Raw genomic sequence first — 12,907 nt, 5'->3', positions numbered from 1 at the left:
ACCAAGACTCACATCCCCGACCAAGGCCCCTCTGATCGCAGGAACGCAACCCTCATTCATCTGTCTGAGTCCCCACACCTGGGGCCCCCTGACAACAGCCCACCCCAGGACACTCTGCGTTATCTCATCCTCTGGCCCAGGGTGCGAGGTTTCCAAGAAAATTTGTTGATTGCCCACCCTTGGGCCCTCCTGCTGCTGCTGCAGACCCTCTAGGCAGCTGAAGGCCCACATGCTGCTGATGACGGAGGTGAGAGGCGCAGACGTCTGTTGGAGGAGAACTGGGACAATTGTCATGTCCCCCAACACTTCCCACCTTTTGCAGGTGCCTGAGGAGGAGGAAGAGGAGTGGGAAAATCCCGACTTCGGGGATGAAGTGGACCGGGAAGTGGACACCTGCAGCATCTTGTCAGATGACTCCTTCTATCCCCCTGATCTACAGTCAATCGGCAATGAGACGGAGATTGAGACAAGTGGCTCACTCAGCCTATACCGGGCCTGTGTCATGAACAATGCCATTGGACTCAAGGAGTTGATGTGTCGGGGACTAAGTAAACGGGAAGTGATGGAGAGGGACAAGAATGGCAAGGTAAGTGAGGAGTTGGGGCATGGCTCATATTGTCTCTCATATACACACACACATGCACGCACACAGCGTACCAGATAGATACACACACACACACACAGAGCATGCCAGATAGATGCACACACACACACTCACATAACATGATAGATTGTCACATTCACACACACACACATGTACAGTGCTAGACACACACTGCCCGACAGATACATCCACACACATTGCAGAAACACTCATATACCGCTAGCACACATACAGACTGTCAGATTGCCAGACACTTTTGCACGTGCACTGCCAAGCACATTTTCACATACACTGCTAGACAACATGCACAGACATTGCTTGAGATATATACACAGCCGGACCTATATACACTGCCTTGCTCACTCGTATAGCCTGCCAGACAGACACACACATACAGCCAGACATACATTTTTAAAAAATATTTAATTTGGTTAGTTCCTCTCCTTGATTTATTTTTAGTTTTCTTTTTCTATGTGGTATGTACATTGGCTACTGTACAGACAGTGCAAAGTAGATATTTAGTTAGACTGTTATTTCCTGATTTTCAATTACAGCATCACCCATGTCTATCATTAAGGGGCCAATTTTCCCTGAGCCACACTCCCCCTTTTTAATATATTTGTAAAAACGTTTTGTCCAGTCCTTGATGACCTTCACAAGCTTTTTACCCAATTCCCTATTTGCAGTTTTTACCACTTGTATACATTTGCTGTTCTTTATATCTCTTCAATATATCTTCATCTTTGTATCAACCAAATCCACTAGAATTACATTACCTCTTGCTTTCCTCCTTGACCAAGGTTGTTTACTTGCACAAGCAGACTCTTGGCCTTTAGGAGTGCGTAGGTATTGTATTCTTAAAAAGTATTTTTCACTGCTTGTAGACAGTTTAATCCATGAACGGTTCTGCCCAGTCTAATGTGGTCAAATCTTGCTTTGTCACTGCAAAATCAACCTTACTTAAATTTAAAACCCAGATTTGACAAAGAGAACCAAACACTGAATTCAATTACATTATCTTCACTGCTAGCTAGGTGTTCCCTTCCTGTTAGGTCATTTACTAATTCAGGCACTTTACACGTGACTAAACTTCAGATGGCTTGTCTCTTGTTGGTTCAAGAAAATATTCTTCCCAGCAAATTATCCTCAAAGCTCGTGAGAGAATATCTACCAGGGAATGTTGCTTATCCCAGTCCGTGTGAAAATTAAAGTACGCCATTATAACTCTCTTTTTGCAACAAGTTTCTTTGACCTCCATGTTTATGGATTTCACTGTTTTATCGTTGCTATCTGGAGGACTATAAACAACTCCCACTAGAGTCTTGCATCCTCTATTATTATTGCTGAAACATTTTGTCTTGCACTCATCAGGACAAAGACAAGAATGCCAAATTTCAAATGATCACAATTTATACTGCAAGAGAAAAGGGTGCTGATTGGCTGGCAAGACAACTCTGGCCAAGGCTTTGTCATGGACAAAGCTCCCTAGTAACTCAAGAAAAGGCACCAGGCCTGAACAGATTTCCGTTGTTTGCAGAGAACAGGTCATCGTGTATGAGCCATGTTATGAACTCGATTGATTATCATAAATTAATTGTTAGTGTAGCTATTAGCTCACTTAAGGTTGTTTAACAAGTGCTGCCCAATCCCAGAATCACATCCAACAGTCAGAATTTTGTTTTACAAGCTCAGGCTGGTTCGGTATGGCCACCCCGGTATATTGTTTGATGCTTTGTATTGTCATGGGCGTCATTTGCCAAAAAGCTGCACAAGAAGTGTTGAAATGGAGAGCTGCGTTCTCAAAAGCTTGTTGTGTTACTGACGCACGCCAAAACATTGTCCATAGACTAATCAGCTATCCTCCCTCCACTAGATTTCCAGGAAGCAGCAAGAAGTCTTCCAGACTGTTTTATCATTGCTATCTGGAGGACTATAAACAACTCCCACTAGAGTCTTGCATCCTCTATTATTATTGCTGAAACTTTTTGTCTTGCACTCATCAGGACAAAGACAAGAATGCCAAATTTCAAATGATCACAATTTATACTGCAAGAGAAGTCTTGCAGACTAAGATGAAGTCTTCCAGACTTCTTGCTGCGACTCCAGCAGGAAAAGATGTGGAGAAATGGTACGAACAGCTGTTTCTGCCCTTTTCTCTGGGAGGTTCTGTTGGTTTCCTACTAAGCTTATATGAAGAAACTGGGAGGACTGGCCACCGAACCTTAAATCCATTATTTCTTTCCTATGTACTAATAACCTGAGGGCGAGGGGAAGAACTTGCGTCCGAGCACCTTCCACAACCTCAAATGTCCCAAAATGATTTACAGCCAGTGAAATAATGTTGAGGTATACAAAACAGTCGCTTGGTAGTCCACACTTGAAGCATTCTCGTTAGAAACACAGGAACAGGACTAGGCCATTCAGCCCATCAAGCCTGTTCTGATCAGTCACATAGAATTAACTAGCACAGAAATGGACCATTCAGCTTCACATCGATGCTAAGGCTCCACAAGAGCCTTCTCCATCCCACTTCCTCTAACCCTATCAATGCTGCCTTCTATTCATTTTCCCCCCATATGTCTGTCTAGCATTCCCTTAAGTGGACCTGTGCTCCACATCTCATCCACTCCTTTTGGTGGAGAGTTCCATGTTCTTGCCATTCCAAATATTTCCTGGATTCCCTGTTGGATTTATGAGTGATTATCTTATATTGATGGTCCCCTCCTTTTGATCTCCTTGCTATCTCTAGATTAGCAAACTCTTTCCTAATCAGGGCTGCACGGTGGCACAGTGGTTAGTACTGCTGCCTCACAGCGCTAGAGACCTGGGTTTGATTCCCGGCTTGGGTCACTGTCTGTGCGGAATCTGCACGTTCTCCCTGTGCCTGCGTGGGTTTCCTCCGGGTGCTCCGGTTTCCTCCCACAGTCCGAAAGATGTGCTGGTTAGGTGCGTCGGTCATGCTAAATTCTCCCTCAGTGTACCTGAACAGGTGCCGGAGTGTGGCGACTAGGGAATTTTCACAGTAACTTCATTGCAGTGTTAATGTAAGCCTACTTGTGACTAATAAATAAACTTTAAAGTCCCCAATCAGGGTTTGCTAAGACCTCAATCTATTGTTTTCTGGAGAAAGGTTCTTGTGTTCTGCTAACATCCTAGTTTGTTACCAGTTAGGTTTGTCAGCATAAAATGTAGCTCTTAAGGCATGCTATGCGGATCAACTCCAAATTTTCTTATTTATTCATTAAGACAAATTAAATCTGCGATATTTTAAGTAGATGAGTGTTCCATTCCAAAGCTGATTTTTCTGTTTGAGTAGAATAATACTTTCCTGGCACGGTAGCGTAGTGGTTAGTGCTGCTGCCTCACAGTGCTGGGGACCCGGGTTCAATGCCGGCCTCGGGTCACTGTGTGGAGTTTGCATGGTCTCCCCGTGTCTGCGTGGGTTTCCTCGGGTGCTCCAATTTCCTCCCAAGATGTGCGGGTTAGGTTGATTGGCCATGATAAATTGACCCTAGTGTCAGGGGGATTAGCAGGATAAATATGAGGGGTTACGGGAATAGAGCTTGGGTGGGATTGTGGTTGGTGCAGACTTGATGGGCCAAATGGCCTCCTTCTGCACTGTAGATTCTATGATGATCTATGAAAAAGCAACGATGCTTGTAACTTCAACAAGATATGGATTCAAAAGCAAAACACTGCAGATGTTGGAAATCTGAAATAATAAAAGAGAATGCTGGGAATATTTAAGTGAAGCAGTTTCCATGGTGAGGGAAACTGAGGTAACATTTTAGGTCAATGACCTTTTCATTCATATACATACAAATCAATCGAATCTGAGCTCTTCAAACCCAAAAAAGGTGAAAAAGGTTTTGTATAATTTTTCGGTGGGGGAAGAAAATGTTTTTGTCCTTTACTAGCCCCCTCCCTCTCATGTGAAATTCAGCATTACTAAAATGATGCCAATTTACTACAAAAGACACTCTGCAGGATGTAGCAAGTCCCAGGTCTAGGACTCAGTAAATTAAACACATCAGTGACTTTGTAGTAACTTAACATGAATTCTCTGTGGAAAAGGCTCATCTTAACATTCAAGGGAAGGCAGCCTTTTAATCAGTGAAAGATATGGATAACTGGTCTGTACTTCCCCTCCGTTAACCCAGCCTTGGTTCCATATCCACACGATCAATTGAAATCATAGAAATCGTAGAAACCCTACAGTACAGAAAGAGGCCATTCAGCCCATCGAGTCTGCACCGACCACAATCCCACCCAGGCCCTACCCCCATACCCCTACATATTTACCCGCTAATCCCTCTAACCTACACATCCCAGGACACTAAGGGCAATTTTAGCATGGCCAATCAACCTAACCCGCACAACTTTGGACTGTGGCAGGAAACCAGAGCACCTGGAGGAAACCCACGCAGACACGAGGAGAATGTGCAAACTCCACACAGACAGTGACCCAAGCCGGGACTCGAACCTAGGTCCCTGGAGCTGTGAAGCAGCAGTGCTAACCACTGTGCTACCGTGCCGCCCTATTGCAACTTGAAATTTTCAATTTGCCCACTTGCGTGACATTTCGGAGACTGTGTTTCAGATTTCCACACCTTTCCTGGGCTAGCTCTATCTTTTGGGTTATGAGTGGGATTTACCAGCCCCCCCCCCCCCCCCCCCCCCCAAACCACGGCGGGGCCAACAAGCCAATGAAACCGCTGTTCACATTGGCAGAACAGGAAGATCCCACAGGTGTAAAATTCCGGCCTACATTACAGCAAAGGTCATCGGCCAGATCCATCTCCTCCACAAGATTCTGCCATGGTAACTCTGTTTCTCTCTATGGTTGCTGTCTGATCTGCTGAGTATTTCCAGAATTTTCTGTATTCATTTTCCATTTCCAGCATCCACACTATTTTGCTTTTGTGTTACAGCTGATGAAGTTGTTTTAAAATGTAGTCACTGTTGTAATGTAGGAAACATGGCAGTCAGCTTGTATACAGCAAGCTCCCAAAATAACCAGTCAGATAATGACCAGATAATCTCATTTATAGGTGTTGATTGAGGGATTAAAATTGACGACAATGCTGGGGAAACTCTCCTTCAAAGTAGTAGCATGGGATCTTTTATATAGATCAGAGGAGGCCTCCGTTTAATGTTTCTTAGAATCTTAGAAACCTTCGAAACCCTACAGCACAGAAAGAGGCCATTCGGCCCATCGAGTCTGCACCGACCACAATCCTACCCAGACCCTACCCCCATATCCCTACATATTTTACCCACTAATCCCTCTAATTTACCAAGACACTAAGGGCAATTTTAGCATGGCCAATCAACCTAACCCGCACATCTTTGGACTGTGGGAGGAAACCGGAGCACCCGGAGGAAACCCACGCAGACATGAGGAGAATGTGCAAACTCCACACAGACAGTGACTCAAGCCGGGAATCGAACCCAGGTCCCTGGAGCTGTGAAGCAGCAGTGCTACTCATTGTGCTACCGTACTCATTCAAAAGACAACCTTTGACAGTGTAGCATTCCCTCAGTACTGCAGTTGTTTGCCAGCCTGGATTTTGTGCCTGGGTCTCTGGAATGGGGTTTATGTGCACAACTTTTAGGGCAGCGTGGTGGTACAGTGGTTAGCACTGCTGCCTCACAGCGCCAGGGACCCAGGTTCAATTCCGGCCTTGGGTGACTGTCTGTGTGGAGTTTGCACATTCTCCCTGTGTCGGTGTGGGTTTCCTCCCGGTGCTCCGATTTCCTCCCACAGTCCGAAAGACATGCAGGTTAGGTTGATTGGCCATGCTTGGCGTCCAAAGATGTGTAGGTTAGGTGGTTAGCCATGGTAGAAGCGGGGGCTACGGGGATAGAGCAGAGTGGAGGGCCTGGGTGGGATGCACTTTCCGAGAGTTGGTCCCAGATGGCCTCTTTCTGCACTGTAGGAATTCTATGGTAACCGTCTGACCTAGTCTATTTAACCCCCTCATCCCAAGAATTAAGTCAAGTGCATCTTTTCTGAACTGTTTCTTCTTGAGCAAAGGTGGTAGCACTCGGGCATGACTGATACCTAGGCTGGAATGTTACTTTCCCATCCCACTGTAGTGAATGGAGATTTGGCTGGGCGCCAAAGTCTCCGACATCGCCGCAGCGGGAACATGGCGTGAACGGCCGGCAAGATCGCACCCCTAGAATTTGTTTCCAAACGGAGAAGAAGAAAGCATACACAGAGCATTATCATTTGTCCAGCATTCGCATTGGACCTCTTCCCACTGATGTGGAGATGAGACAGAGCAGTTGGGTACTGGAAAAAGTGTTTTATCCATTTTCATACTGAAGAGTTGGTTCCGGGGCAGATTTTACAGATTTCCACTGTTGGTGTGGAGTGTCACACAACAGCAAGTATTGGAATTTTAGAGTGCATCCAGCTAATAATGTCCTCTCCAGTAATTTTGAAGAAATGGAAAATCATGAGAATGGAGAGTGGGAGCCAGGTGCACCCAGTATGCATTCTAGGTAACTGAAGCTTCATGTCAGGAGCAAATGTTCATAAAGTCTATCCATTCAACAATTGCAGTTCACAAATTAAGAACTATTAGAAATCAAACGATGAGTGGCAATCCCAACCATTCCATTATTGTTCTTGGAAAACCAAAGTTTAAAATTCGAAGGATTGCGTTGCTATAATCTGAATTCACTGAACTCCTAGGATACAAACTAATCCACAATCTGACTGTATCGGATTCTGGACTTATTGTTGCTTGATGCTAAAGCGATATTTGGACACTTGGCTACCGGAGTTACAATGTAGAGATGCCGGCGTTGGACTGGGGTAAGCACAGTAAGAAGTCTCACAACACCAGGTTAAAGACCAACAGGTTTATTTGGTAGCAAATAAACCTGTTGGACTTTAACCTGGTGTTGTGAGACTTCTTACTGTACTGGAGTTACATACAGACATGCAAACGTACAAATTAGGAGCAAGAGCCATTTGGCCTCTCGAGTCTGCTCCGTCATTCAATAAAATCATATTTAATCTGATTGTGGCTACATAGTTGATCTGATTCCTGCCTACCACTGACTCCCTTGTTAGTCAAGAATTTATCTACCTCTGCCTTACAAATACTCAACGACCCTGCCTCTATAAGTCATCGGGGAAGAGAGTTCCCATACCACAACCCTCTGACAGAAAGAAAATCTAATCTGCATCTTAAATGGGAGACCCCTTATTTTTGAATTGTGGTCTTTCCCACAAGAGCAAGCATTCTTTCAGCATCTACCCTGTCAATTCCCCTCAATAAGATCACCGTCCAATCTTCTGAGCTCCAGTGGATACAGATGCAGCCTGTTTAACCTTTCCTCAGAAGACAACCCGCTCATCCCAAAAGTTAGTCGAATGAATCTTCTCTGAACTGCTGCTCCTTAAGCAAGGGTGGCATGGTGGCACTGTGGTTAGCACTGCTGTCTCACAGCACCAGCGTTCAATTCTGGCCTTGGGGCCACTGTCTGTGTGGAGTTTGCACGTTCTTACCGTGTCTGCATGGGTTTCCTCCGGGTGCCCCTCCCGCAGTCCAAGGAGTGCAAGTTAGGTTGATTGGCCATGCTAAATTGACCCTAATGTCAGGGGGATTAGCAGGGTAAATGCGTGGGGTTGCAGGAATAGGGCCTCGGTAGGATTGTGGTCGGTACAGACTTGATAGGCTGAATGGCCTTCTTCTGTACTGCAGGGATTCTATGAGACCAAAAGTGTTCACAGCTCTCTAGATGTGGTCTCATCAACGCCATGTACAACTAGCAACACATCCCCATTTTTATATTCCATTCCCCTTGCAATGACCAACAACATTCTATTTACCTTCCTAATCACTTGCATACCAACCTATTGTGATTCATGCACCAAGGTATTCATTCATTCTATGAAGGAACAAAGGAGAAGTTAAACTCTTAAACTGATAACCTTTTCAAGAAGACTATCTGCACATTTTGGGAAATATTTATTATCTGGCCATGTGTTGACTCAGTTTGTGCTACTGCACCGTAACAACATTACCGTGCCATTTAACTATTAACGGGAAGGAAAATAGTACACATTATTGAGAAGGTGAAATGAAAATCTAAGAGACACGGGGGAAAAGCTGGTAGCTATTGTTTATGCTTAATTCATTTAGCAGATTTTCTGCTAGTCAGATGAGTAAGAGCTGAAACAATCGCCCCATTCCCAGGTTAAATATTCCCAAGAAACAACCAGCTGAGCAATTGGGTCGCAGCAAATTTCCATAGAATCCCTGCAGTGCACAAGGAGGCCATTTGGCCCATCGAGTCTGCACCGACCACAATCCCACCCAGGCCCTATCCCCGTAACCCCACATATTTACCCTGCTAATCCCCCTGAAACTAGGGTCAATTTAGCATGGCCAATCCACCTAACCTGCACATCTTTGGATCTGGGAGGAAACCGGAGCACCCTGGTTTCCTCCCACAGTTCAATGATGTGCGGGTTAGGTTGATTGGTCATGCTAAATTGACCCTAGCGTCAGGGGGACTAGCAGGGTAAATATGCTAAAAGTACAGAATGATTACCGGACCCAAGTGTACTTTTTCGTAAGAACAGCATGCATCCTGAATCTTTCTCGAGCAGGTTTCACTTGCTGGCTCATCAACATCTGGACTGATGAAAGCCACAAATCTTCCATGTACCAGCAACTGGCCAATAAAACACAACAATTTCACTGACCTCTCTCTCTCTGCACTATGTTATGTTAGTTCTCTGACAGACATTCTTCCGGAAATTACAATTATCAGCGAGGTTACTGCGAGGACCATTTTTCTCTCATCCTTTGACGCTTAATATCATTGGTAAATATTAGTGCCTCAGCAAAGAGGTGACTTCAGACAGTTTCAGGGTCTTTCCTTTGACAAATAATACCATCCCTAACATTACTTTCTAGACAATGCAATTCTCATGAAATAAGGCCACCTCTTTCTTTCTCTCTCTTTATTTTATTTCTTTCTCTCTCATATTAGTCACCTCGAGCTCTCATTTGGACTAAATGCTTTAAATCAACTGAGAGTTATTCCATCTGGTAGAGAGAACACTGTAAATTATGCTACAGTGCCATTTGAAGGTAAAATATTGAGCGTTGAGTAAGCCAGAGGCTATTATTGATTTTATGACCCAAGTCCGATGATCTATTGGATTTATAATGCAGTCGTCAACAGTGGAGAGATGTCGGGTGGAATGCCAGGAGTGGGGGACAGAATATGATTGCATGTAGCTTCGGCACTCACAGGAACAATGACCTCTGAGTTGGTAGCGGAAGGTAGCGGATCTGAGTCTGTCCGAATCCCTACAGTGCAGAGGGAGGCCATTCAGCCCATCAAGTCGGCACTGACTCTCCAAAAGAGCATCTTATCCAAACCCATCCCCCTGCCCTATCCCTGTTACCCTGTGCATTTACTATGGCTAATCCATCTAACCTACACATCTTTGAACACGAAGGGACGGTTTAGCATGGCCAATCCACCTAATCTGCACATCTTCGGAATGTGGGTCGAAACCGGAGCACCCGGAGGAAACCCACGCAGACACGGGGAGAACGTGCAGACTCCGCACAGACAGTGACCCAAGCCGGGAAATGAACCAAGGTCCCTGGTGCTGTGAGGCAGCAGTGCTACCCACTGTGCCACCAGTAATGCTATGTGGAGGTTGAATTGATTGAACCCTGAAGACTTGAAAGTTTCCTTCGTTCTTTATTCCACTCTTATCTTTTCATGGAGTATCCTAAGTTTGGGTCCCACAGGGTGCTGCTCATTTTAGGTGTTCGGAGATCAAACTCTCTCCTAAGCCACAATTTCTGAACCCATCTTCAGTTTAAGAACTCCTGCATGCTACCCAACAGGAAGAGTTTATGCTGCATCAGCTGCCCTCCAACATATTCAGAGCCTGTCAGAGAGGAGGTCATGCATTCAGGAAGGTAATTCCATCATGCAAAGTTATGTTTAGTAACCCGCCAAAGGTTATCAGACGACAAAGTCTTTTTTTCTACTATGAATGTTTATTAGTGGTGATAGCGATGCACAGGTTGGCAATCCTTCAGTGTTGTCCGAGTATCCAGGAATTCTGATTAATTTTCTGGACACTGCTAAGAGTGAACTAGAGAAAAAACATGGCAGCTTTTTAAAAAAAAATGTGTATTATTCATTTTCTTTGGACACTTTATTGATTATAAAAATTGCAGATAGAAAAATGTCAATTAGATAGGTGGAGTGAATGGAGGGAGGAGGTCACGTGATGAAACCAGGAATTTGTCCAATCAGGTCAAGTGGTTCTACGTGTCCCTGGTCCTTCCTAGCTTGCTGATGAGTCAAAAGGTCACAGTTTCAAGCCCCATTCCAGGATTCGAGTGAGTAACCTTCATTGATACTTCAGTGCAGTACTGGATGAGCAGTATGTTCAGAGCTGTTAAACCAAGGCATCAGGGCAGCATGGTGGCACAGTTGTTGCCTCACAATGCCAGGGAACCGGGTTTGATTCAGCCTTGGGTGCTTGTCTGTGTGGAGTTTGCTCTTCTCCCCGTGTCTGCGTGGGTTTCCCCTGATTGCTCCGGAATCTTCCCGCAGTCCACAGATATGTGGGTTAGCAGGATTGGGCTATGCCGAATTGCCCCAAAATGTATTGGTTAGGTGGATTAATCATGGCAAATCTGGGCGGCATGGTGGCACAGTGGTTAGCACTGCTGCCTCACAGCGCCAGGGATCCAGGTTCGATTCTAGCCTTGGTCACTGTCTGTGTGGAGTTTGCACTTTCTCCCTGTGTCTGCGTGGGTTTCCTCCGGGTGCTCCAGTTTCCTCCCGCAGTTCAAAGATGTGCAGGTTAGGTTGATTGGCCATGCTAAAATTGACCCTAGTGTCGGGGGATTAGCAGGGTAAATGTGTTAGGTTATGGGAATAGGGCCTTGGTGGGATTAAGGTCGGTGCAGATTTGATGGGCCAAATGGCCGCCTCCTGTATTGTAGAGATTCTATAAATGCGTGAGGTTACAGGGAATGGATAGGGATGGGCCTGTGTAAGATGCTCTTTCAGAGACTCGATGCAGATTCATTGGGCTGTATGGCCTCCTACACTGTAGGGATTCTGTGTTTCTATCATCTGCTTGTTCAAGTGGGTGCGTGAGATCCCACGGCACAATTAAGAGTCCTGATTTTGGTTTCCACACAACAGTTCAGGTGATCAAAGAGACTCTGGGTCAGCATTGATATCGCTCCTAATCAACAGTAGGGCAAAAGTAAACAGCAACATTATTAAACTCTTGTGTATAAATATAACCAAAGGCTGGGCTGTTTAAAACATTAACATAACCAAAACATGATATTTCATTTTTTTATGAAAAAGTTTTAATTTTGGGATTGATCACTTTTTCAGTTTTTACCACTGGTTTAATCCAGAAAAAAGTTTCTTCACTTGCCACTAGGAAATGATCATTTTCTCTTGGCCAACACTCATCCTTCAACCAAAAAGGGTGGCATGGACAAGTTGGGCTGAAGGGCCTGTTTCCATGCTGTAAACCTCTGAGTCTAAACAGCGAAAGGTGTTTATCTCATTGCTGTTTGTGGGACCGCGCAATTTGCATGTTGGATGCCGTCTGCAATTCATTGACCATGAATTTGAACGATTACTTTCGCTCCCCACCTTCCTCTCGGACACAGATGCTGTGACGTTAATTCAAAGAACTATCAAAGAAAGGTCGTGAATGTAGTCCAATCCGCAAACCAGCCTCCCATCCATTGACTCTGTCTACACCCCCCACTGCCTCGGCAAAGCAGCCAGCATAATTGAGGACCCCACGCACCCCAGACATTCTCTCTTCCGCCTTCTTCCGTCAGGAAAAAGATGCAAAAGTCTGAGGTCACGTACCAACTGACTCAAGAACAGCTTCTTCCCTGCTGCCATCAGACTTTTGAATGGACCTACCTCGCATTAAGTTGATCTTTCTCTATACCCTGGCTATGACTGTAACACTACGTTCTGCTCTCTCTTCTTTCCTTCTCTATGAGCGGTATGCTCTTCTATATAGCGCACAAGAAACAATACTTTTCACTGTATACTAATACATGTGACAAATCAAATAAAATAATTCTGAGTTACATCTTGGGGTAGCATGCCCTATAGACAAAGGTCTGTTGCACCCAGAAACCATCCTTCTGGTGGGTGTGATCTCAGTCGGGACAGTCCCGCCAAATTTTCTGGGGGTTGGTAAATGAAAATTCTTGCATTAGTATCAGTAGCGTTTTAGTCATCTCACCCTGACAC

At 45.0% G+C, this 12,907-nt stretch overlaps 1 protein-coding gene across 1 annotated transcript in view; it reads left to right on the top strand.

The window, feature by feature from the left end:
- The first annotated feature begins 229 nt into the window (after positions 1–229).
- Positions 230–12,907, top strand: part of LOC144489231 (ankyrin repeat domain-containing protein 33B-like) — a 48,205-nt gene continuing 35,527 nt past the window's right edge. Inside the window, exon 1 of the mRNA XM_078207072.1 lies at positions 230–586. Coding sequence (XP_078063198.1) covers positions 230–586 — 357 coding nt within the window. The remainder of the gene's footprint in view (positions 587–12,907) is intronic.

Source organism: Mustelus asterias, unplaced genomic scaffold, assembly GCF_964213995.1.
Source record: "Mustelus asterias unplaced genomic scaffold, sMusAst1.hap1.1 HAP1_SCAFFOLD_2031, whole genome shotgun sequence".
NCBI classification, from domain to species: Eukaryota; Metazoa; Chordata; class Chondrichthyes; order Carcharhiniformes; family Triakidae; genus Mustelus; species Mustelus asterias.
The sequence above is the reverse complement of the archived record's forward strand: the minus strand, read 5'-3'. Positions and strand labels throughout refer to the sequence as shown.